The sequence below is a fragment of the Bos taurus genome, chromosome 7, assembly GCF_002263795.3.
Source record: "Bos taurus isolate L1 Dominette 01449 registration number 42190680 breed Hereford chromosome 7, ARS-UCD2.0, whole genome shotgun sequence".
Classification (NCBI taxonomy): Eukaryota; Metazoa; Chordata; class Mammalia; order Artiodactyla; family Bovidae; genus Bos; species Bos taurus.
Genome location: NC_037334.1, coordinates 16,247,774 through 16,272,161, shown reverse-complemented (window position 1 = coordinate 16,272,161; position 24,388 = coordinate 16,247,774). Strand labels below are relative to the sequence as shown.

General features: G+C 48.7%; 1 protein-coding gene across 5 annotated transcripts in view; it reads right to left on the bottom strand.

Annotated features, from left to right (window-relative positions):
- ARHGEF18 (Rho/Rac guanine nucleotide exchange factor 18) overlaps positions 1 to 24,388 on the bottom strand; it is a 100,102-nt gene that overhangs the window by 73,779 nt on the left and 1,935 nt on the right. The window contains exons 1-3 of one of the 5 annotated variants that reach the window (XM_010806871.4): positions 21,334 to 22,879; positions 20,141 to 20,226; positions 6,411 to 6,532 (exon numbers count right to left, since the gene is read on the bottom strand). In XM_010806871.4, the coding sequence (XP_010805173.1) occupies positions 6,411 to 6,425 (15 nt within the window). In that variant the 5' untranslated portion in view covers positions 6,426 to 6,532; positions 20,141 to 20,226; positions 21,334 to 22,879. Of the gene's footprint in view, positions 1 to 6,410; positions 6,533 to 15,358; positions 16,994 to 20,140; positions 20,253 to 21,333; positions 22,880 to 24,388 lie in introns of those variants that run through there. The other 4 variants (XM_010806870.4, XM_010806868.4, XM_059888596.1 and 1 more) reach the window with 4 other exon arrangements.

Genomic DNA, 24,388 nt, shown 5'->3' with positions numbered 1-24,388 from the left:
ATCTACCCGCCAATGCAGGGAACATGGGTTCAATCCCTGGTCTGGGAAGACCCCACATGGTGTGGGCCACCTAAGCCTGAGTGTCCTTACTACTGAGCCCACGCAGTCTAGAGCCCACACTCTGCAACAAGAGAAGCCACCATAATGAGAAACCCATGCACACAACTAGTGAATAGCCCCTGCTCGCTGCAAATAGAGAAAGCACGTGTGCAGCAATGAAGACTCAGCATAGCCCAAAACAAGCAATAAATATATAACCAAAATTTTTAAAAGAGAAAGAGGAAATACTTGCCAGCCAAGAGCCAGGCATTTGGTTGGCTGGGGATCTTGGCTGGTGGGAGGCAGGCAGCAGTGTCCATACCTGTCTTGAATGAGGTTGGAAGAACTAGGGTCTGGCTTTTTCTCTGACCTTCCCCACTTGGAACTCTACAGTTTTGATGCCTTATAGTAAAATATAAATGGGGCTTCCCTGGCAGCTCAGTGGTAAAGAATCCACCTGCCAATGCAGGAGACTGGGGGGGTCAGGAAGATCCCCTGGAGGAAGAAACGGCAACCCACTCCAGCATTCTTGTCTGGGAAATCCCATGGCCAGGGAAGCCTGGCGGGTTACAGTCCATGGGGTCTCAAAGAGTCAGACACAACTTAGTGACTGAACAACAGCAACAAAAATATAACAGAATTCACCATTGTAACAATTTTGTGTACAACTCTGTGACATTAACTACATTTACTCGATATGTAATCATCATCACTCTCCATCTCCAGATGAACTTTTTTTCATCTCCCCCCTAGGAGGGTTTGTCGGAGAAGGCAATGGCACCCCACTCCAGTACTCTTGCCTGGAAAATCCCATGGATGGAGGAGCCTGGTAGGTTGCAGTCCATGGTGTCGCTAAGAGTTGGACACAACTGAGCGACTTCACTTTCACTTTTCACTTTCATGTATTGGAGAAGGAAATGGCAACCCACTCCAGTATTCTTGCCTGGAGCATCCCAGGGACAGGGGAGCCTGGTGGGCTGCCGTCTGTGGGGTCGCACAGACTCCGACACGACTGAAGCAACCTAGCAGCAGCAGCAGGAGGGTTTGTACCCAGTAAATAGTAACTGCTTATTGTTACCTCCTCCAGCTTCTGGTCACCTCGACTCTACTGTGTCTCATTGGATTTGCCTATTCTTTGCTGTTGTTCAGTCGCTGTTATGTCTGATTCTCTGTGACCCCAGGGACTGCAGCACGCCAGGCTTCCCTGTCCTTCACCATCTCCCTGGGTTTGCTCAAACTCATGTCCTTTGAGTCAATGATGCCATCCAATCATCTCATCCTCTGCCGTCCCCTTCTCTGCCTGCCCTCAGTCTTTCCCAGCATCAGGGTTCTTCCCATAAGGCTTTGGCCGCCTGCCTATTCTAGGCACCTTGTTTAAGTGGGATCGTACAGTGTTTGTCATCTTGTGTCTAGTTTATTTCACTTAGCTTAATGTTTTCAAGTTCATCCGTGTTCTAGCACAGGTCACAGTTTCCTTTCTTCTTAAGGAAGGATAACATTTCATTGTATGGATGGAACCACACTGCGTGGATATAAGCAAAACTGCATTTTGTTTATCTATTTGGTCTTTGATGGACAATTGAGTGGCTTCCACCTTTTAGCTCTTGTGGATTTTGCTGCTATGAATCAGTTCAGTTCAGTTCAAGTCAGTCGCTCAGTCGTGTCCGAGGTGTATAAATGTCTGAGTCTCCATATTTACCTCTTTTGGGTAGATCTGTAGAAGCGGGGTTGCTAGATCATACAGCAATTCTCTGACTGGCTTCTGGAGCCCTGGCCATATTTTCCATGGTCTCCCCTCTTGAATTTCTCCTTTACACCCACTAATCTGTTTTCTTTTTTTTTTTGGCTGCTCTGTGTGGCATGTGGGATCTTAGTTCCCCGACCAGGGATCGAACCCATGCCCCCTGCAGTGGAAAGCATTGCATCTGAACCACTGGAACGCCAGGGAAGTTCCTGCACCCACTGCTCTGGTTCCCCCAACCTGCCTGGCTGCTCCTTCTCTGTCTGCCACTTCCTCCCTGTGCCTTTCATACACCAGGGTACCTCTCCTTCAGTCTCTATCCAAAAAACCCACCCCTCTGGCCCAGCTGGTCCGGGTTCCCCTGATTCTCCTCTGACTTCCCCAGCCGCCTTCCTGAAGTCACTCCCATCCCGTCCCGGGTGTCTGGACAACCTCTACCAACCCCGTCTTCCTCTGCCACAGCCCCTAAAGTTTCCTCGCATCTCTGGTTTTCATCCTCCTGTAAATATAAACACGTCAGGACAGCCTCTTGGCCTGGACTGGGTCCCCCCTCCTCTGTCTCCTGCATCTGGCCTCCCTCACAGGAGGCAGAAGTGGGAACCCGGCCAGGTCTTTGGGTGGAAGGGGAGGGTGGACGGCTGTGGCAGGTACAGCGAGGGAGGAGGAGGGAGGGGGCTTCGTCCTTTGCTGGGGAACTTGTATCTTTCCTCCAACATTTCCTGGGTGAGAAACAGGAACCAGCCCACTAGGAGCCTCCCCGGGCATCTGCCCAAACATAGGTATGCTGGCCCTGACACCCCAGAGAGCGTGCCATCAACTCAGACTCCTGCTCCCTGGACCCTGGGGAGCCTTGGGGGATGGGTGCCTCCCCGCCCCCGCAGACCCAGAGGCGAGATGCCCCAGGAATTTCCACTCTATAAAAACGGCTAGCTGTGTGCAGATTTAAATAGTACACAGATCAACGTTTTTTTAAAAATGTAAATGGCTATTTATCTCCTTGTACTTTAGGAAAAAAATAGCACACCAGAGCAACTTCGTGTCTCTGGTTCTGTTTCATCATGTAAAACAGGGAACGAGTTTCAAACAAGAGAGCAGAACGGGGACAGAGGGTTTTCTGGTGGCTGGAAGGGTAGAAAGGCCTTCGTCAGGGTTTGCATCCTTGATGTAGCTTTTGTTGGCTCAGTGTGACCTAAGACAAATTTCTAAGCCTCTCTGGGCCTCAGTCTTGTCATCTCTAAAATGGGTGTTATGTTGCCTTCTTTTTGAATATATTTTTATTTGCTTATTTAGTTATTTTTGGCTTTGCTGGGTCTTCATTGCTGTGAGGGCTTTTCTTACTTGCAGCGCTTGGGCCTCTCGCTACAGTGGCTTCTCTTGCTGTAGAACACAGGCCCTAGGGCGCTTAGACTTCAGTAGATGCGGCTTGTGGGCTCTAGCGCACAGGCTCAGTAGTTGGAGCACACGGGCCCAGTTGCTCCGCAGCCTGTGGAATCCTCCCAGACCAAGGATCAAACCCTTGTCTCCTGCATTGGCAGGCGGATTCTTCACCACTGAGCCACCCAGGGAAACCTTATGTTGCCTTTTTGTAGGATTGCTGGGCAGGTGAAATGAGATGATATTTACATCTTGTAAGCCCTTGATCCGGAGAAGGCAATGGCACCCGACTCCAGTACTCTTGCCTGGAAAATCCCATGGACGGAGGAGCCTGGTGGGCTGCAGTCCATGGGGTCACTAGGAGTCAGACACGACTGAGTGACTTCACTTTCACTTTTCACTTTCATGCATTGGGGAAGGAAATGGCAACCCACTCCAGTGTTCTTGCCTGGAGAATCCCAGGGACGGAGGAGCCTGGTGGGCTGCCATCTATGGGGTCGCACAGAGTCAGACACGACTGAAGTGACTTATCAGCAAGCCCTTGATCAGTGGAAGCAGATATGGGGTTGGCCAAAAAGCTCATTTGGGTTTTTCTATAACATCTTACGGAAAAACCTGAGCACACTTTTTGGCCAAGCCCATATTATGGTGGTTGTTTTTAATACTTCAGGAATCAGGGATCTTCCTCTGGGGCCCTGCCAGATGGAGCTAATTGGAGTAGACCAATGATTAAACCCTGCAATGACAATCAAGTATGAGTGAATGTTCTAGAAAGTAGAAAGTGGGCTAGAAAGAACAGGAGGGGACAGTTGACTCTGGAGGGACAAGAATTCTGGACTGGAGTTCTACTTAGGAAATCCCTTTTTTGTTATTATTTTTTAAAACTTAATTTTTTTAAGTTTGAAAAATTAGATTTATTCTAAGCCAGATCATACAAAAAATCCCTCTTTTAAAATGGACAAACCACTGGGGTAATCACTGGTGCACAAAATCTACTAAGGATAACTCAATTAGGACAGGTTAGACCATCTTTAGACAGCTTCCATAACCAAAATTAAGCCCCCAAACTGTATTTCCAATCACATAGTGTCTATGTGACAGGTAAGTGATTTCTTGAACTGGCTATATAGGTCAATATATATAGCCAATTGCATATATTTTAAAATAATCTATATCTTACCTGTGTATCCACTCCAGTAAAGAGGAGCCTTGTAGGCTACAGTCCATGGGGTCGCAAAGAGTCGGACACGACTGAGCGACTGATCTGATCTGATCTGATCTGATACATACTTTTCATTAAAATGCATGCATATTTCAATGAGAACTCCTACTAAATGTAAAAAAAGAAGAAGGAAGGAAGAAATCGGGAGGGCTTCCTGGAGGAAGTGACAATGAGGGACACCCTGAGCAATGAGTAGGAGTTAGCTAGGCGGAGGCTCTGGGTGAGGGCATTCCAGGCATTAAGAGAACAGGATGTTCAGAAGCCTGCAGGATTGGCAAGATTTCCTTTTGGCTGGAGGTGTGTGTGTGTGTGTGTGTGTGTGTGTCTGTTGGGGTAGGGGGGATGGAGCTGTATCAGCAGGCCTGGGAGCCCAAGGAAGGATTTAATCTCTAAGTTCCCAACAGTAGTGGTAGGGAGGCTGGGGGAGAGGAGGTGGTGATTCCCCTTCAGAGAGATGACGCAAGATGCAGAGCCCAGATGGGCTTGAAGCAGCGAAGATGCCTGTGCAGATCACCTGGGTGAGCAACTATGGTGGCCTCCACCAGGGCAGCGGAAAGGCAGGGACAGACGTGGATAGCACTGAGAGCTGTACAGGTCTGATGCTATACAGGGCTTTTGGACAGAAGGGGCAGGGACATCGCCATCTGCTGCCTCCAGCTCTGGTGGCCAACAAGATGAGGATGAGGATGTGGGTGGCAGGGCTTCTTTGGAGGTGGTAGGTGCTCAGCGAGCACACCCAGGGCTCCCTGCTTCCCCAGATGCGTGGTCTCTCCATCACCATCCTAGCTGCCCAACTGCCTGCTGCCCACGGTCCCTATTCCAATATATACAGAGCCCTGGAAGGCTCTAGGGCTAAGCCTGAGTCTCAGGTCTCTCTTCATTTACTCTGGACTCTTCCCAACACCGAGGCAAATTCTCTCCCTCTTGGACCCCAGTGTGCTCTTCTCCAAAATAAGGGGTGGACTTCCCTGGTGGTCCAGTGGTTAAGAGTCTGCCTGCGAAAGCAGGGGACACAGGTTCCATCCCTGGTCCAGGGAAGATTCCGCCTGCTGTGGGTAAGCTAAGGCTGTGAGCCACAACTACTGAAGCCGGAGCACTCTAGGGCTCATGTTCTGCAGCAGGGAAGCAATGAGAAGTCTGTGCATCACAACTGGAGGGCAGCCCCCAGTCACTGCAACTAGAGAAAGCCCACATGCAGCAATGAAAATTTAGCACCGCCTTGATCAATCAATCAATAAAATTTAAAAAACAATACCAGCAGATACACAGAATTCCCTGTATATGGTTTGACTATAATGAAGCCTCTTTCCTTAGTGTGGTGGGTGGTCCAAAATGCCACCCAGATTCCCCCTTTGGTGAGGATGTGTTGCCCCAGATGCTAAGGGGTAGGTGGCTATCAGCAGACAGCTGTCAGCTGTCAGCCTCCTCCCAGAAAGTCATATCCCTTCCTGGGCAGTCCACAGGCCATGACTTATTGGTGTGGGGATGCAATGGCTTGGTCATTTCAGCCTAATTTGGGATGACTCTGCAGGGATGTTCTAGCTCAGAGCTCCTCATGGGAGCTTTTCCTTCCTTCTTCATTGATCCATCTACCCACTCATGCACCCATTTAGCCACCCTTCCCTCCTCCCTCTCTTCCTTTCTTCCCTTGATTCTTCTATCCATCCATCCATCTCTTCTGTCAGTCCTTCCATCCATCCACCCACCCATCTATCCATCTGTCCATCCATCCATCTCTTCTGTCAAAATGTCCTTCCATCCATCCATCCATCATCCATGTCTTCTGTCTATCCTTCCTTCCTTTCCTCCTTCCAGCCATCATCCCTCCACTCTACTCATCCCGTGCTCCCTCTTCTTGTTCCATAAAGGATTCATTTCCTCACCTGTGGAATGGCATAATAACCACTCTGCTATGTTTTAATAATTCCCTGAAATATTGCACACAAGTGCCTGGTAAAACCCAGGTGCTAAACAAAGTGTACTTGCTCCCCTGGAGTCATCAACTCCTGCCCATCTCAGCAGTTGGACACCTGCCTGCTCATCCTCCATAGTGGAGAAGTCTGGGTCCTCAGGCCTCCAGGGTCCACCGCTGCTCTTGGTGGCTGAATCTGCAGCTCCAGAGTCAAAGGGCTGGACACATGGCTTGGGCTCAGAGCCTGTGGGAAAGGAGGGACAAGGTGTTAGACCTGAGCTGTGAGGCCTGAACAGTTGGGCCCCAAATGCTGCATCTGGGCCTCAGTTTTCTCATCTGTAAAATGGGGTTTCAGGGGAGGATGGTACCGATGATCTGTAAGCCAACATACATGCCACCACTCCCCACCACTCATCCTGAGCCTGGAGCAGACATTTCTGTTCAGGCACACGGCTCTTTCCTCCTGAGCCATGGCCCCCTCAGAATTCTTCCCAGTGCATTATTTAAAAAATTTTTTTATTTATTATTATTTTTGGTTGCACTGAGTCTTTGTTGCCACATGTAGGCTTTCTCTAGTTGCAGTGAGCAGGGGCTTCTCTTTGTTGCAGTGGTCAGGCTTCTCATTGCAGTAGCTTCTCTTGTTGTGGGCAACAGGCTCTAGGCACGTGGGCTTCAGCAGTTGCAGCTCGGGGGCTCACTGGTTGCAGTGTGAGGCTCTAGTACATATGGGCTTCAGTAGTTGCAGGCCACAAGCTCAGCAGTTGTGGCTCGAGGGCCTTACAGCTCGGGCTTTAGTAGTTGTGGCACATGGGCTTAATCACCCCACAGCATGTGGGATCTTCCCAAACCAGGAATTGAACCCACGTCCCCTGCATTGGCAGATAGATTCTTAACCATTGGACTACCAGGGAAGTCCTGGACTGAGCCTTTTGCTGAGGGAGACACAGGTGTCCCGTCTCTCTCCCTCTGCCCCTTGCACGGCTTCTAGAGCATATGGTGCCTCCCTATTCGAATCCCCATGGAGGTGCCCCACCACCTGGAGGAAAAAGGTCGAATGTCTTGGCTCAGCCACCGATGTCCACCAGGATCCTCCTCTGCGCCTTGTCTCTGCCCCTTAGGCGGGACCCACTGCCTAAGAGCACCCCGTTCCTGTTCCAGGGCCACCTGCCTGAAGACCTCATCCTACTCACTGCAGAAATGTCCATCCACCCTCCTCCCATGGTGCCTCTGTCCTGGGCATTGCCCTGCACTTCATTGCACTGCATTATCTTGACCCCTGGCCTCCTTTCATGCCTCCACGCCCCCTGCCATGACATCCCAGGTCCTGTTGAAACTGGGGAGCTAAGAGAAGTGTGCGTGGAGGTGACAGTGGAGGAGCTGGGGGAAGGTGGAGGTGGTAATTGGAGAGACGGACCAGACGTTTGCGGTAAGAGCCAGTAAGAGCCCCGAGGGGCTGGGCTGGGCTGGGGAGTGGGATGGTGGGGTCCTTGGGCAGTGCCAGTTAGGGCCTCCTTCATTCCTTAGCTCAGGTCCTCTGTGGTTGGGTGATCCCATCTCCTGGCTTGCTGGACACAGTCCTGGTTTATGCTGCTGAGTCAAGTAATGATGAACATTATGGGACCTCCCTGGTGGTCCAGGGACTAGGACTCCATGCTCTCAGTGCAGGGAACCTGGGTTTGATCCCTGGTTGGGAACTAGATCCCACATGCCACAATTAAAAGATTCTGTGTGCCACAACTAAGACCCGGCATAGCCAAAGAAATAAAGAAAACAAAACCTCCCACAGTACCACGCTTTTGCCCTCCAAAGGGTACCAGTGGGGTGGCCACTTTGTGGCCACTCCACCTATAACCACCGTGGCCAGCAGATGAGAAGAGATGATGCTGTCTTTTTCTATCCCAAAGTAGGATGAGCTGTCTGTAGCCACTTACCTTCCTTCTCCTCCCAGCTGTGTATATACCAACACTGCCCTACGTTTTTGGGTGCATGACACTTGTATAATTTGGAGGGCTATTTTTTTTTTAAGAAAAAGAGTATGAAATTATGAATGCAAAATTACTGGGAAGTAGCAAGAACAGCAGAAAACAGCCAAGACAGGAATAAACGCATTCCATAAATAGATGAATGAAAAGCTATTATATGGGTGTGAAAAACTTAAGGAGTTTGGAAAACATTTTGGCAGTTCTTCGAAAACTTAAGCATACTATGGCTCAGGAAGCTCAAACAGGGGCTCTGTATCAACCTAGAGGGGTGGGATGGGGAGGGAGATGGGAGGGAGGTTCAAAGGGAGAGGCTATATGTATACCTGTGGCTGACTCATGTTGAGGTTTGACAGAAAACAGCAAAATTCTGTAAAGCAATTATCCTTCAATAAACAATAAATAAATAAATATATAAATAAAAACTTAAGGACCTCCTATGTGGTCTAGTGGTTAAGAATGTGCCTGCCAATGCAGGGGACACGGGCTTGGTCCCAGGTCTGGGAAGATCCCACACCCTGCAGGGCAACTAAGCCCATGAGATGCAGAACTACTGGAGCCCACACACCCTACAGCCTGTGATCCACAGCAAGAGAAGCCGCTGCCATGAGACACCCGTGCACCGCAGCTAGAGAGTAGCCCCCACTTGCTGCAACTGGAGAAAGCCTTTGAGCAGCAACAAAAATCCAGGGCGACCAAAAAAAAAAAATGGTGGAAACAATCCAAATGTTCATAAACAGATGAATAGATACACGAAATGTGGTCCATCCATACAATGGAACGTTTTTCAGTCATAATAAGAAACGGGGGGGAGTTCTGGGAATTCCCTGGAGGTCCAATGGTTAGAACTCAGTGCTTTAACTGCCGAGGTTAGGGAACTAAGCCCCTGGGCTGGGAACTAAGATCCCACAAACAAACAAATAAACAAAAGAAGAATAAAAAAGGGAATGGCGTTTTGAAACCTATTATACCATGAATGAACCTCGAAGACAGATATCATGTGACGTTGCAGAAGTCAGTTCACAAAATATCCCATGTTAGTGGATTTCATTTATATGAAATGTCCAGAACAGGTGTATCTATAGGGGCAAAAAGTAGATTAGTTGTTGTCTAAGGCTGGGGACTGAGAAGGCAATGGCACCCTACTCCAGTACTCTTACCTGGAAAATCCCATGAGCGGAGGAGCCTGGTGGGCTGCAGTCCATGGGGTCACTAAGAGTCGGGCACGACTGAGCGACTTTACTTTCACTTTTCACTTTCATGCATTGGAGAAGGAAATGGCAACCCACTCCAGTATTCTTGCCTGGAGAATCCCAGGGACAGAGGAGCCTGGTGGGCTGCTGTCTGTGGGGTTGCACAGAGTCGGACACGACTGAAGCGACTTAGCAGCAGTAGCAGCAAGGCTGGGGAGAGGCTTCCCAGGTGGTACTAGTGGTAAAGAACCCACCTGCCAATGCAGGAGACACGGGTTCGATCCCTGGGTCAGGAAGATGCCCTGGAGAAGGGGATGGCAACCCACTCCAGTATTCTTGCCTGGGAAATCCCATGGACAGAGGAGCCTGGCGGGCTACAGTCCATGGGATTGCAGAGTCAGACACAACTGAAGCGACTTAGCATGCAAGGCTGGGGAGAAATGGGGAACTTTGGAGTGATGAATAAAGGATTCAGATTTCTTTTGGGGGTGATGAAAACCTTCTAAAATTGATTGTGGTAATCATTCACAACACTCCTATATATTTTTTTTTTTTTTGACCATGCCACAAGGCTTGTGGGATCATGATTCCCAACTAGGGAATGAACCTGGCCCCCAGCAGTGAAAGTCAAAGCACCGAGTCCTAACCACTGGGAAGCTGGGGATTCCCATCACGGTATATTCTAGAAACCACCGCTGCTCTCCTAGCTACTATCCCAAGCTGGGTTAGGGCCTCTGTTCGGCTGCCCTCATTCAGCCCTGCATCTCCCACAAGGCAGCTTCTATGACTCAGGGAGATGTTGGAATAAAACAAGCAGGCTGTGAAGGACGAGAAAAGCCAGATGTGGGGGTGAGTCCTGGAGGCTGATGGCAGCTTGAAAAAAGAGGGAGAGACTCCCTGAGAGGCAGTTCCATCCCTTGGCCAAGATCCCAGGGGGCCTCAGGACAGGCTGCTGGGTGTGCCTGCTTTCCTGGATGGGGGCTTCACAGAGGCTTGAACCTCATCCTTGCATCTGTGACCCTGCAGGTCTGGGACCCAAAGGCTGAAGGTAAAAGTTGATTCTTTGGATGGATGCTTCTGACCCAGGAATGTGTGGCTTCCCTGGTGGCTTAGATGGTAAAGAATCTGCCTGCCAATGCAGAAGATGTAAGAGATGTGGGTTCCATCTCTGGAGGAGGGCATGGCAACCCACCTCAGTAACTACTCTTGCCTGGAGAATCCCATGGACAGAGGAGCCTGGCGGGCTATAGTTCACGGGGTCACAAAGAGTTGGACACGACTGAAGCAACTGTCACTTCACGTCATTTCTGACCCAGGAACAGGCTGAGCCTGACCCTGAAGACAGAGTCCATTCTGATCTCTGCATCACATGCTGAGCCTCAATCTTTGGGTCACAGACTGAATTCCTGTCCCAGTGTCATCGACTGAACCTCGGTCCTGGCATCATACTCTAAGCCCTGATTGTGGTGTCATAGACTGAGTCCCAGTACTGGAGTCATGGACTGAGTTCCCATCCTAGAGCTTCAAGCTGTACCCCAATCCTCATCACACACTAAACACTGACCCCAGGCACACACTGAGCCCTGACTCTGAAGTCACACTCTGAGCTTGGTTCTGGTGACAGATTCTCTCAAGCTCCAGTCTTTGTCTTCAGTGGCCTCTGGTCACCACTGCCTGATCTTCCCACCTGCACTCCAACCTCAAGCTGTTAAGACCAAACTCCTTGTCTTCCTTTCTCCTTCAGGGTCTATGTATCAGTGTGACTGTAGTGTCTCCCCAGTGACCCCCACCAGAAACCCGAACTCGAGCCTCGCCTCCTCCCAACCCCTCAGGACACCAAGCCCCGTCAATTCCCCACCCCTCTTTTTAAAAAAAATTTCCATTTCTTTAGCTTTATTTACTTATTTGGCTGTGCCAGGTCTTAGTTGTGGCATGCAAACTCTCAGGTGCAGCAAGTAGGATCTAGTTTCCTGACCAGGGATTGAACCCAGAGCCCCTTCACTGGGAGCACAGTCCTAACCTCTAAACCACCAGGGCAGTCCCTCCATCCTTCTTTGGTTTTGCCTTTGATATGATCTTAATATCAGCCTCCATTATGCTCTATCTGGGTTTCCCAGATGGCTCAGCATTAAAGAATCTGCCTGCCAATTCAGGAGACCTGGGTCCAATCCCTGGGTCAGGAAGATCCCCTGGAGAAGGGAATGGCAACCCACTCCAGTATTCTTGCCTGGAGAATTCCATGGACAGAGGAGCCTAGTGGCTACAGTCCACGGGGTCGAAAAAAGTCGCATACAACTTAGTGACTAAACACAACAGTGCTCTCTCTACACAACCACAAGTTTTTTTCTTTTTGGTCATGCTATCCAGGCATGCAGGATCCTAGTTCCCCAAGCAGGGATCAAACTCATGCCCTTGGCATTGAGAGTACGGAGTCCTTAACCATTGGACCATCAGGGAAGTCCCTACAATCGCAACTCTCATTGGGATTTTCCTGTACAAACCATTGCCAACAATAGTTGGCTTCTTCCATCCCAGTAGAAGAAGATGTGTCTTCTTGGCATGACATTTCAGAGTCACCCTCCTTCGTCTGGTCCCCACCCCATAGACACCAGTCCCCTTACAAGGACATTTGAGCACTTTTCAGTCTGCCTGCTCAACTCCCCCCAAATGCCTGAGCTCCTAACTCACCATTCTCCTGTGCACCTCTGTGCAGTTCCCACCACTCTTTCCCACTCTTCTGCCTGGCAACCAAGGGGTCCCTCTGATCCTCTGTAGACGGTCTTAGCCAGAAAACTTTGGATTGGTTTGCTAGTGGCTAAGAACCCCTGGGCCAATGCACGAGACATAAGAGACTCGAGTTCAATCCCTGGGTTAGGAAGATCACCTAGAGGAGGGCATGGCAACCCACTCCAGGATTCTAGCCTGGAGAATCCCATGGACAGAGGAGCCTGGTGGGCTACAGTTCATGAAGCTGCAAAGAGTCAGACATGACTGAGGGACTAAGCATGCACGCACGCACCCCTTTTCTGCTTCTGGATGTACTTTAATTGGACTACTTGTTCCCTTCTAGACCAGGAGTTTCACAGGCCAATTCTGGCTCAACACCTGATTTTGTAAATAAAATTTTAGTAGCACACAGCCACACCCATTCATGTGCCTTGCTGTCTGTGGCTGTCATCATGCTACAATGACAGTGTCCAATAGTTGCATCAGAGACCATATCACCTGCAAAGCTGGAGGTATTACTCCCTGGCCCTTTACAGAAAAGGTTTTCTGACTCCCACTCCAAGGTCCATGGGGGCAAGTTCTGTATCCAACCCACTTTTACATCCCCCAAGTCTCTTGATCAGTTCCAATATGTCTTGCTTCATGCTAAGCCTGTCATGTTCTTTCCATTCTTCTATCTTAACAACAACCCTCTGAGTCCCCACATTATGGAAGGAGAAACTGAGGCTCAGAGAGGTGTACTGACTTGTCCAAGGTCATACCAGGCTGTCAAGAGGCAGAGCTGAGATGGGAAGCCAGGTATTTCTTATTCCAAAGCAAGGGCTCCTAACCACAGAGCTATTCTGTGGTGAGCTGATGAATGGATAGATGGGTGGATAAATGATTGGATGGAAGGGTGGATGGATGAATTGGATGAATTGTTGGATAGATGGTTGTTGGATAGCTGGCTAGTTCATTGGCTGGCTGGCTGAAGGGAAAGTTGTCTGGCTATACGGTTGGATGAATGGATGTTTAGATGGGTGGATGGTTACCTATATGGATTAATGGGTGGTTAGAGGGAGGGAAGAATGTGTAGACACATAGGTGGATGGTTGACTGGCTGGCTGGTTGGATGGATGAATGAGTAGACGTTTAGATGGATAACTAGTTGGATGGGTCTTTGGATGGATAGGTGGATGGATGCATAGATCCAAGGATGCATGGATAGATAGTTGGCTGTCTCTCTGTTGAGTAGATGAATGGGTAGATGGTTAGATGGATGGATGGATGAAAACATGGATACATGGAGGCATGAATGGATAGTTGGCTACCTGACTGGTTGGATGGATAAAAAAGTGGATGGTTAGATGGATGCATGGATGGATGAAAGGACGGATAGTTGGGATAAGTCGTGTGGCAGTGTCCAGTGGCAGTGATTGCTCTGCATTCTGGAGATGGTATTCCTAGGGGATGAGGGTGGGGAGAGCTCTAGATGGAAGGAGGCAGGACTGTGGCAGAGAAGCCAGGCAAGAAGGAAACCAAGTTGAGACACAGAATGTACTCATGATATACATGCTTATCATATACTAGGGAAAGAGTGGAAAAAGTGTGGCCAAAATGAGTAACTGAGCAACCGAGGGAAAGGGCCAGTGGGGCTCTGCCCTGCTGCAAATCCCAACCCCCCTTCCCTAGCCTTGTCTGGCTCCCCACATCTACTCCATTATTTTCCCAGGAGGCCCCGTCTGGTGCCCAGACAGCCAGTTACAGAGCGTAAGAGGAGGGCACAGAAAGGCTAGAGACGGGAAGGACACGGTTAGGGAGCCCCTCTCTGTGCCGCACCCCCAAGCTTCTCTCTAAGGAGCCGCCTAGCAGCTTGGATTCAGGTTCTAGGCAGCCTCTTACACCAGCAACCCCTGCAGCCCTGGCCATAAAAGGGTTTAAGAGTTGCCACTGGTTCCCACAGCTCACTCCCCCACCTGCCAGCCTATAAATCATAGCTTCAACCTGCCTGGGGTGGGGAGACAGGGTGGGCTGGGTGGCCAGGAGTGGCTAGACCTTCATAAGGATGTGGACATCTTCGTGATCCATGGCTGATACCCTAATTCTCTAGCATAGCCATCCACTGGTGGATTTAAACACTCTCTGCAAGCCCCCCCTCCCCACTCACACTGGTAGCTTCCTTCACTGCCCAGAACACACTCCAGAGGTGGCCTTGGAACAGAATGGGTTTCAAAGCATGGGTCTTTCAGTATATACTTGCTGTGTGACCTTGAGTTCATCACGCCTCCTTTCTGAGTCTGGCTTCACAAGGGCTCAACAGCTGGCAGCAATTTCTACCACTATGACTGTTCTTCTATTGCATCCCAGTCCCCAGGCCACCCTCTCCCTCCCCAGCCCCAGCCTCCAGGTCCCCTGCTAGCCCTATCTCCTCCAGCAGAGTGCCTGGCACACTACAGGTCCTCAACCAGAGCGTATGTCATGAAGAAGCGAATGGGTCTTCTCCATGGTTCGTCTCCTGCACGGAAACTCACTCACTAACAAGTACCCAGCTTAGGCAAGGGGTAGGGGGAGTTCCTATCACACAATCCCCCTGTGCCCCGTGGCCTTGGACACTATCTGGCTATCTTCCAGGACTAAACTCTTGCTGAGATTTAAGAAGTGCCTTTTTGCAAAAGCAATTCACCCGGACCTTGGGGGATATGATACAAGAGTCTATCCAGCTCCCAGAGGTAAACTGAGGTCCTGGGACCCGGTGTGGGGGAGTGCTACCAGCCAATGTGTATGTGTGTGCATATTCCAGGGCATGTCTACTTGAATCTCTGGATGTCTCAGACCTTCCTCTTGCTGCCTCTCTGAGCCTCTGTCCTGCACCCACCCGGGGAACAAGTAGCATCAGGAACCCCCAGGAAGCCACCAGGCTGCCCCAGGTCTAGGGCGAATTGTCCATCCACAAATTTACCTTCCGAGACAACCTCCTGGCAGAGCTTGGGGAGACATCTCCTCTGAGACAAGAGGGACCCCACAAGTCTGTGATGTTCCATGGGGGCCCTGGGGAAGCAGAGATCATCTGGGGCTGATTCAGGCAGTGTCTGTACCCTGAGCTGAGAAAAGGCTTGGAGTGGGATGGTGGGCAGCAGGCTGTCCAGGGAGCCTGGGTGGCCAGTGCCCACTACTCACTGCATGCCCCCTTACCTCTCTTAAAGGCCCACCGCTTCAGCCAGAACTTGGAGAGAGCCGGCCAGGAGTGGTTGAGCGCCGAGCTGGCCATGGGGGCCGTGCGTGCGAGCGTGTGAGTGAACGGCAGGATGAAGAAGGCGCTCGGCTGGGAAGCCCTGCCAGGACAGGGCTGCCAGCGAGAGGGGCGGAGACTGTCTGCAGGGGCTGCCAGACACATCAGCTGATGGCAGCTGGGGACTGGGGCGGGAGACGGGGGAGGCAGGACTGCAGCCTTGGGGGAGGCCGAGCACTTAGCATTACCCCACACCTCCCTTGCCCTCTAGGCCTCTTGCTCTGGCTGTATTAATACAAGACATTCCCAGGAGGAGCAGAAGAGAGCAGTGAGAGAGTCCTCAGGACACAGGTATAGACTGGGTCTTGAGGTCGGTGGGCTTGGGTATGCGTGAATGTCTGAGTGTTTGTGTATGAGTGTTTGTCATTGTCTCTGCTTTTGAGGGCTTCCCTGGTGGCTCAGATGTTAAAGAATCTGCCTGCCATGCAGGAGACCTGGGTTTGATCCCTGGGTCAGGAAGATCCCCTGGAGAATGGGATACCACTCCAGCATTCTTGCCTGGAGAATTCCATAGACGGAGGAGCCTGGTGGGCTACAGTCCAGGGGGTCACAAAGAGCTGGACACAACTGAACTCACTGAGCATGCACACACTATGCTTTTGACAGTGCATTTGTGTGACAGCTTCCCAGGCGATGCAGTGGTAAAGAATCTGCCTGCAATGCAGGAGGTGCAGAGACCTGGGTTTGATCCCTGGGTCCAGAAGATCCCCTGGAGGAGGAAATAGCAACCCAATCTGGTATTCCTGCCTGGGAAATCCCATGGACAGAGGAGCCTAGTGTGCTGCAGTCCTTGGGATTACAAAGAGTTGGATACAACTGAGTGAGTGTGAACACAAAGTCCTTTTGTGTGTCAGCACATAGCATGTTTTTAAATCTTGAGTGTCAACTTGTCTATGGGGGTGTGTGTATATAGGGGTGTTTATATCAATGTTTCCTCCTAGTTTCATTGAGGTATAGTTGACTGACATCACTGTATAAGTTTAAGGTTTACATCATAATGACTTAATATATCGTGAAATGATTAGTGCAGTAAATTTCGTTAGCATCCATCAATCCATAAAAAGTGAAGTTGCTGAGTCATGTCTGAGCCACCAGAGAAGTCATCAACCCATATAGATACCAAGAAAAGAAAAAATATGTTTTTTGTTGTTGTTGTTCTGATGAGAACTTGTAGGATTTACTCTCCTGGTTGGTGGTTGGTTTAGTTGCTAAGTCATGTCCATCTCTTGGAACCCCGTGGACTGTAGCACACTAGGCTCCTCTGTCCATGGGATTTCCCAGGCAAGAATACTGGAGTGGATAGCCATTTCCTTTTCCAGGGGATCTTGCCAACCCAGGGATCAAAGCCACATCTCTTGCATCTCCTGCACTGCAGGTGGATTCTTAACTGACTGAGCCACCAGGGAAGCAAAGACACCATATAGCAACGTTAACTGTAGCCATCATGTTATACGTTACATCAAAGATTTACTCATCTTACAACTGGAAGTTGGAACCTTTTGACCAACTTCATCCAATTTCCCCACCCCACTCCCTGTCTCTAGTAACCACAAATCTGATCTCTTTTTCTATGAGTTTGGTTGTCACCGTTTATTTTTTTTAAGTTCTACATATAAATGAGATCACATAGCATTTGCGTTGAGAACTTATTTATTTCATTAGCATAATGCCTTTAAAGTCTATCCATGTTGTTGTAACAGGCAAAGTATCCTTTTTTTTAAAAATGGCTGAATAATATTATCTATGTGGTTTTTAAAATCTCTGTGATCCTCTGTATGTATTTGTGTGAATGCCCATATCTGTGGGATGGGTTCTACATGACTCACCTGGGACTTGGGGAGATCTGCTTCCAGTATTTGGGAGAGAGCTTGGTATTGGCCTGTGGTTTCCTTGTGTCTACAAGTCTGTTGCTTTATCTGTATGTGCATCTGTGTGGATGCCAGCCCTCGCTTGTTCATACAAGTGCTGCCCCCTGGTGGTGGAATCTTCCTCACTTCAGTTCAGTTCAGTTCAGTTGCTCAGTCGTGTCCGACTCTTTGTGACTCCATGAATTGCAGCACGCCAGGCCTCCCTGTCCATCACCAACTCCCGGAGTTCACTCAAACTCATGCCCATTGAGTCGGTGATGCCATCCAGCCATCTCATCCTCTGTCGTCCCCTTCTCCTCCTACCCCCAATCCCTCCCAGAATCAGGGTCTTTTCCAATGAGTCAACCCTCCGCATGAGGTGGCCAAAGTATTGGAGTTTCACCTTCAGCATCAGTCCTTCCAATGAACACCCAGGACAGATCTCCTTTAGAATGGACTGGTTTGATCTCCTTGCAGTCCAAGGGACTTGCAAGAGTCTTCTCCAACACCACAGTTCAAAAGCATCAATTCTTCGGCACTCAGCTTTCTTCACAGTCCAACTCTCAAATCCACATATGACCACTGGAAAAACCATAGCCTTGACTAGACGGACCTTTGTTGGCAAAGTAACGTCTCTGCTTTTCAATATGCTATCTAGGTTGGTCATAACTTTCCTTCCAAGGAGTAAGTGTCTTTTAATTTCATGGCTGCAATCACCATCTGCAGTGATTTTGGAGCCCCAAAACATAAAGTCTGACACTGTTTCCACTGTTTCCCCATTTATTTCCCATGAAGTGATGGGACCAGATGCCATGATCTTCGTTTTCTGAATGTTGAACTTTAAGCCAACTTTTTCACTCTCCTTTTCCACTTTTATCAAGAGGCTTTTTAGTTCCTCTTCACTTTCTGCCATAAGAGTGGTGTCATCTGCATATCTGAGGTTATTGACATTTCTCCCAGCAATCTTGATTCCATCTTGTGCTTCTTCCAGCCCAGCATTTCTCATGATGTACTCTGCATAGAAGTTAAATAAGCAGGGTGACAATATACAGCCTTGACGTACTCCTTTTCCTATTTGGAACCAGTCTGTTGTTCCATGTCCAGTTCTAAATGTTGCTTCCTGACCTGCATATAGGTTTCTCAAGAGGCAGGTCACGTGGTCTGCTATTCCCATCTCTTTCAGAATTTCCCACAGTTTATTGTGATCCACACAGTCAAAGCATAGTCAATAAAGCAGAAATAGATGTTTTTCTGGAACTCTCTTGCTTTTTCGATGATCCAGCAGATGTTGGCAATTTGATCTCTGGTTCCTCTGCCTTTTCTAAAACCAGCTTGAACATCTGGAAGTTTACAGTTCATGTATTGTTGAAGCCTGGCTTGGAGAATTTTGAGCATTACTTTACTAGCATGTGAGATAAGTGCAATTGTGCAGTTGTGTGAGCATTCTTTGGTATTGCCTTTCTTTGGGATTGGAATGAAAACTGACCTTTTCCAGTCCTGTGGCCACTGCTGAGTTTTCCAAATTTGCTGGCATATTGAGTGCAACACTTTCACAGCATCATCTTTAAGGATCTGAAATAGCTCAACTGGAATTCCATCACCTCCACTAGCTTTGTTCGTAGTGATGCTTTCTAAGGCCCACTTGACTTCACATTCCAGAATGTATGGCTCTAGGTGAGTGATGACACCATCATGAAGTCATGTTATCTGACCCAGTTATCTGGGTCATGAAGATCTTTTCTGTACAGTTCTTCTGTGTATTCTTGCCACCTCTTCTGAAAAATTCCTGGCTGTTCCTTCTCTCTTCAGTGACCTCTCAGCCTCCACCCTGCCTTCTCAAAGGGTCATCCACACTTCTGTCTTTACCGACACACACCTACTTGACTCCACCACCCCCTGAAGTCTTATTTCCATCCCTTTCAGTCTTCTAGCTCTCTCTGTGGCTAAATCTGTAACAGGCATTTTTCAGTCTCACATTCATGGGACAGGTCTGACCACTGTCTTCCTGAAATCCATCCCTCACAGGCCTCTTGTTTCTCTGTCTGTTCCTTCTCAGTCTCCCTTCTTGACTTGGTTCCTCTTCCTGTTTCTGCCTGACCTTTGAACTCTATATACACAGGGCTCTGTCCTTGGTCACTTCTTGCTCTCCCCACTGGCCTTGGTGACCCTCATCTGCACCTCCCTCATCATTTCCACTATCCTATTGAGTAGGTGGCACCTGAATCTTCAACTACAAAAATACATAAAAATACACTCTACAAATGTAACACACTGGTAGTCCAGTGGTTAAGACTTTGCCTTCCAGTGTAGGGGATGAGGGTTGGATACCTGGCTGGGAAACTAAGATCCCACATGCCTTATGGCTAAAAAACCAAAACATAAAGCAGGCAGTATCGTATTAACAGCAAACTCAATAAAGACTTTATAAATCCACATCAAAAAAAAACTTGAAAGATACCGCACCATACTCGATACACCAACACTTCCCACTTCCCAACACACTCTCCAGCACTTGCAGACAATGGCAAACACATACACATAAGCAGTCAGACATATGTTAACAGATGGCTCAGTGGTAAAGAATCCACCTGCTATTGTGGGAGATGCAAGAGACACGAGTTTGATCCCGGGGTCGGGAAGATCCCCTGGAGTAGGAAATGGCAACCCACTCCATTATTCTTGCCTAGAGAATCCCATGGACAGAGAAGCCTGGCAGGCTACAGTCCATGAGGTCGCAAAGAGTCAAACACAACTGAGTGACTGAGAACAGTTATACACAAACATCTAGATGCTTACACAGAAATCCAGAGGAAAACCCAAGGAGATTTAAAAAATTACCTCCTCTGCTGTGCTCCAGGTTTTAATTCCTCATCTCCCATCACTTTCCCTGGACAGACTGCAAATGCCTCTTGGATCTTCCAGACCTTTGGGTAGACAGCAGATATGAGAACTTCAGGGAAATCAAAGGCAGTAAGAAGTTAGGAGGGGCCTTCATCAAACTGGTGGTAACAAAGGCAGGGACCCAGGAGGCCAGAAACAGAGAAACATGGTGATCTGAGCAGAGTTAGAAATGGAGGCTTGATAAAAATCTTATGTTAAAAATACAACAGGAAGGACTTCCTTGGTGGGTTAATGGTTAAGAATCCACCTGCCAATGCAAGAGACACAGGTTCAATCCCTGGTCCACGAAGATCCCACCTGTCATGGAGCAACTAAGCCTGTGAACCACAACTACTGAACTTGTGCTCTGGAGCCCAGGAGCCACAACTACTGAAGCCTTCATGCTCTGCAGTGAGAGAAGCTGCTGCGCTGAGAAGCCCGTGTACCACAACAAAGAGTAGCCCCCGCTAGCTGCAACTAGAGAAAAGCTTGCACGCAGCAGCAAAGACCCAGCACAGCCAAAAACAAATGAGTAAATAATTTTAAATACTTAGAAAAAATACAACCGGGATAACTATTTCTAGTGATGGCAGGCTACCTCAATGCAGATTTACCCTTCCACCAGAATCAGCTTTTTTTAAAAAAAAACTGGATAAAATCAGAAGGCAAAAAAACACCTTCAGTATCAAGGTGTTGTCAAACCAGGATATGAGAGGTCAGAATCCTGGAAAGGTGAGTAGACATGATGCAGTGCTGTTTCCCGCCACCCTCCCCTCGCAAGCAAGTTGTTGATTTGAATGCAATTCTTCGGTGCAAAGCAGGCCAGAGAGAGGCTGAGAAGCTGAATTCTGAATTCTGGCAATCTTCTGGGGCTGGAGAAATAGACCCTGGAAAGATGGGGTCACCAAAAACTTCATTCTAGGAGCAGGGAGCAACGAGAAACAGAGCAACCCTCACCCAGACTAAAATTCAGCTTCAACTCCGCTTAATTTCTGATTAGACTGAAATCACCTGCCTTTGGGGGCTTCCCAGGTGGCGCAGTGGGAAAGAATCCACCTGCCAGTGAAGGAGACGCAAGAGACACAGATTCCATCCCTGAGTCAGGAAGATTCCCTGGAGGAGGAAATGGCAACCCACTCCAGTATTCTTACCTGGGAAATCCCACGGACAGAGGAGCCTGGCGGGCTACAGTCCGTTGGGTTGCAAAGAATCAGATATGACTGAGCAACAGAACATGCACGCAACACCTGCCTTTACTTTCACTATCTGCCAGAAGCAAAAGTAAAACCTCTCTGGAAGGAAATAGCACCATGAAGAACCACCAGAAATATCTACAGTTTTTCGTAAACGGTATCTGGCAGTCAATCAAAAGTTGAGGCACATCAGAGAATAGGATCTCATGAACTAAAAGTAGAAGAAAAACCGACAATAGCAACAAACCCACAGAAGATACAGATACTGCAAAGGAAAGCAAGGTAGAATATGGGCCAGGGATGGCTTGGTCTGGTGTAAAATGTCACAGGGAAGGGATATTTTCAGGAATCCCCTCCACGGACAGGATCAGGTATACCTACTTAGTACAAAGTTATGATGTACGGCCATCCCTCTATAACCTATGTGGGGTTGGTTCCAAGACCTGTCATGAATACCAAAATCCTCCAGTGTTCAAGCCCCACAGTTGGCTCTCTGCATCTGTGGATTCAACCAACCCCAGATCATAAACATAGCAGTCCACAGTTAAATATTGAGCTGTTGGGCTGGTTGTGATGTTGTCAGGGAGGAGGAAGGCTGGGTTGATTTGTGTGGTGGGGGCTAGTCATTGGAGGCAGAGGGCCAATGACCTTGAATGTCTCAAGTTAAAGTTGTAAATAGCCCTTTGGCCTGCCAAAGGGTGGTCTTTTGGTTCTAGGTGTTAAAAGATGATACAAAGATCTGGAAGAGAGTCTGGATGGGGGTGAAGGGTATGGAGTGTGTTCCATCTTGATGGACGTAGCTGCCATCTTGGTGGGGATAGCCTCCATGTTGGTGAGGGCATCTACCATCTTGGTGAGGATCTCTGCCATCTTAGTGAGGTCTTTTACTATCTTATTGATGGTGATTGCCATCTTGTTGATGGTACCCTCTCTTGACACAATGGTGCCCTGACATCTAGAAAGGGCAGATTCCAGAGACACCTCCATGACAGCGTGTCCCATGGATCCATTAGTGAGCCCAGCAGAGATTGGCTGAAGCTGGAAGAACCAGCCAGCTGGTGTAGGGTTAGGTAAGCTGATGGGCATTCAGAGGGAGTGCCAACTAGAAGGCCATGTGTGTGGGTCATGCCAGCGCAAAGGCCGGGGATGAAGTAATAGCACACAAGCTAACATTTAACAAGCGCTTATGTCTTGCCAGCCACCACTCCAAGGTTTTACGTCAATAATTCTTTTACTCTTCACAATCATCCTATGGTGGCATGATGCTATTGACGCTTCCAGCATTCCCGTTGTTCAGGTGAGGAAACCAAGACGCAAAAAGGGTAAGTAACAAACATCTTAAACACAACTTCTTCCCAAGTCATATCCATCCCCTCATTAAAGCTGAAATCAGCATGTTGTCCTGGATTCCCCATGGGCTTGAGCCATGTCTAGAGTCACCAAATGGTCCCCAAGTCTTGTCTCCAGTCCTCTTCCATATGTATATGAGGGGATACATATATCCCCTCACTCTTGAGCCTCCCTCCACCCCCTCATCCCACCCCTCTAGGTCATCACAGAACACTGAACTGAGCTCCCTGTGCTATACAGCAGCTTTCCACTAGCTAGCTACTTTACACCTGGTACTGTATATATGTTGGGCTTTCCTGGTGGCTCAGTCGTAAAGAATCTGCCTGCCAATTTTGATTCCTGGGTCAGGAAGATCCCGTGGAGAAGGAAATGGCAACCCACTCCAATATTCTTGCCTGGGAAATCCCATGGACAGAGGAGCCTTGGGGGCTACAGTCCATGGAGTCACAAGAGTTGGACACAACAACAACGATGGTGTATATGTCAATGCCACTCTCTAAATTTGTCCCAGCTTCTCCCCCTGTATCCACAAGTCTGTTGCCTATGTCTGTGTCTCTATTACTGCCCTGCAAATTGGTTCATTGGTACCATTTTCTAGAGTCCATATATATATATACATGCATTAATATGTTGCTGTTCAGTCAATAAGTCATCTCCACTCTCTGAGACCCCATGGACTGCAGCACACCAGGTTTCCTGTCCTTCACCAACTCCCAGAGTTTGCTGAAACTCATGTCCATTGAGTCGGTGATGCCATCCAACCATCTCATCTCTGTTGCCCTCTTCTCCTCCTGCCCTCAGAAGTTGCTTTCTGCACTTCATAATAACTTTAGAAGGACCAGAGCTCCAGGTCTGCTTTACAACTCACAAGCTGCCTTAGCAACAAAGTAGACCTTCCTTTCCCTGAAAGAACACTGTGCCTGAAATTTCCTTACTATACCTTGTGACAAATACCGATCTAACTAATTCACCAGAGCAGGTGCAGAGAGTCATTTTGTGAATTCATCAACTTATTTAAGAACATTACCTTACTGTGGGGGCTTCCCAGGTGACTCCGATGAATGAGGTGACTCATTCATCTATCAATACAGAGACTCGAGTTTGATCCTTGGTTCAGGGAGATCCCCTGGTGTAGGAGATGGCAACTCACTCCAGTATTTTGCCTGGGAAATCCCATGGACACAGGAGCCTGGTGGGCTGTGGTCAATTGTTTTTGTTTAGTTGCTCAGCTGTGTGACCCCATGGACTGCAGCACGCCAGGCTTCTCTGTCCATCACCAACTCCCAAACTCCAATTGCTCAAACTCATGTCCATCGAGTCAGTGATACCATCCAACCATCTCATCCTCTGTTGTCCCCTTCTCCTCCTGCCCTCAATCTTTCCCAGCATCAGGGTATTTTCCAATGAGTCGGCTCTTTGCATCAAGTGGCTAAAGTATTGGAGCTTTAGCATCATAATCAGTCCTTCCAGTGAATATTCAGGGTTGATTTCCTTTAGGATTGACTGGTTTGATTGCCTTAATTGGCTGCCTTAATATGTGATATTTGTTTTCCTCTTTCTGACGTACTTCACTCTGTATAACAGACTACTCCCTGCACGCTTGATGGAGATTGACACCCATGACTAGTCCCTCTTTCTAGATGTGACTCACAGAGTTTCTACA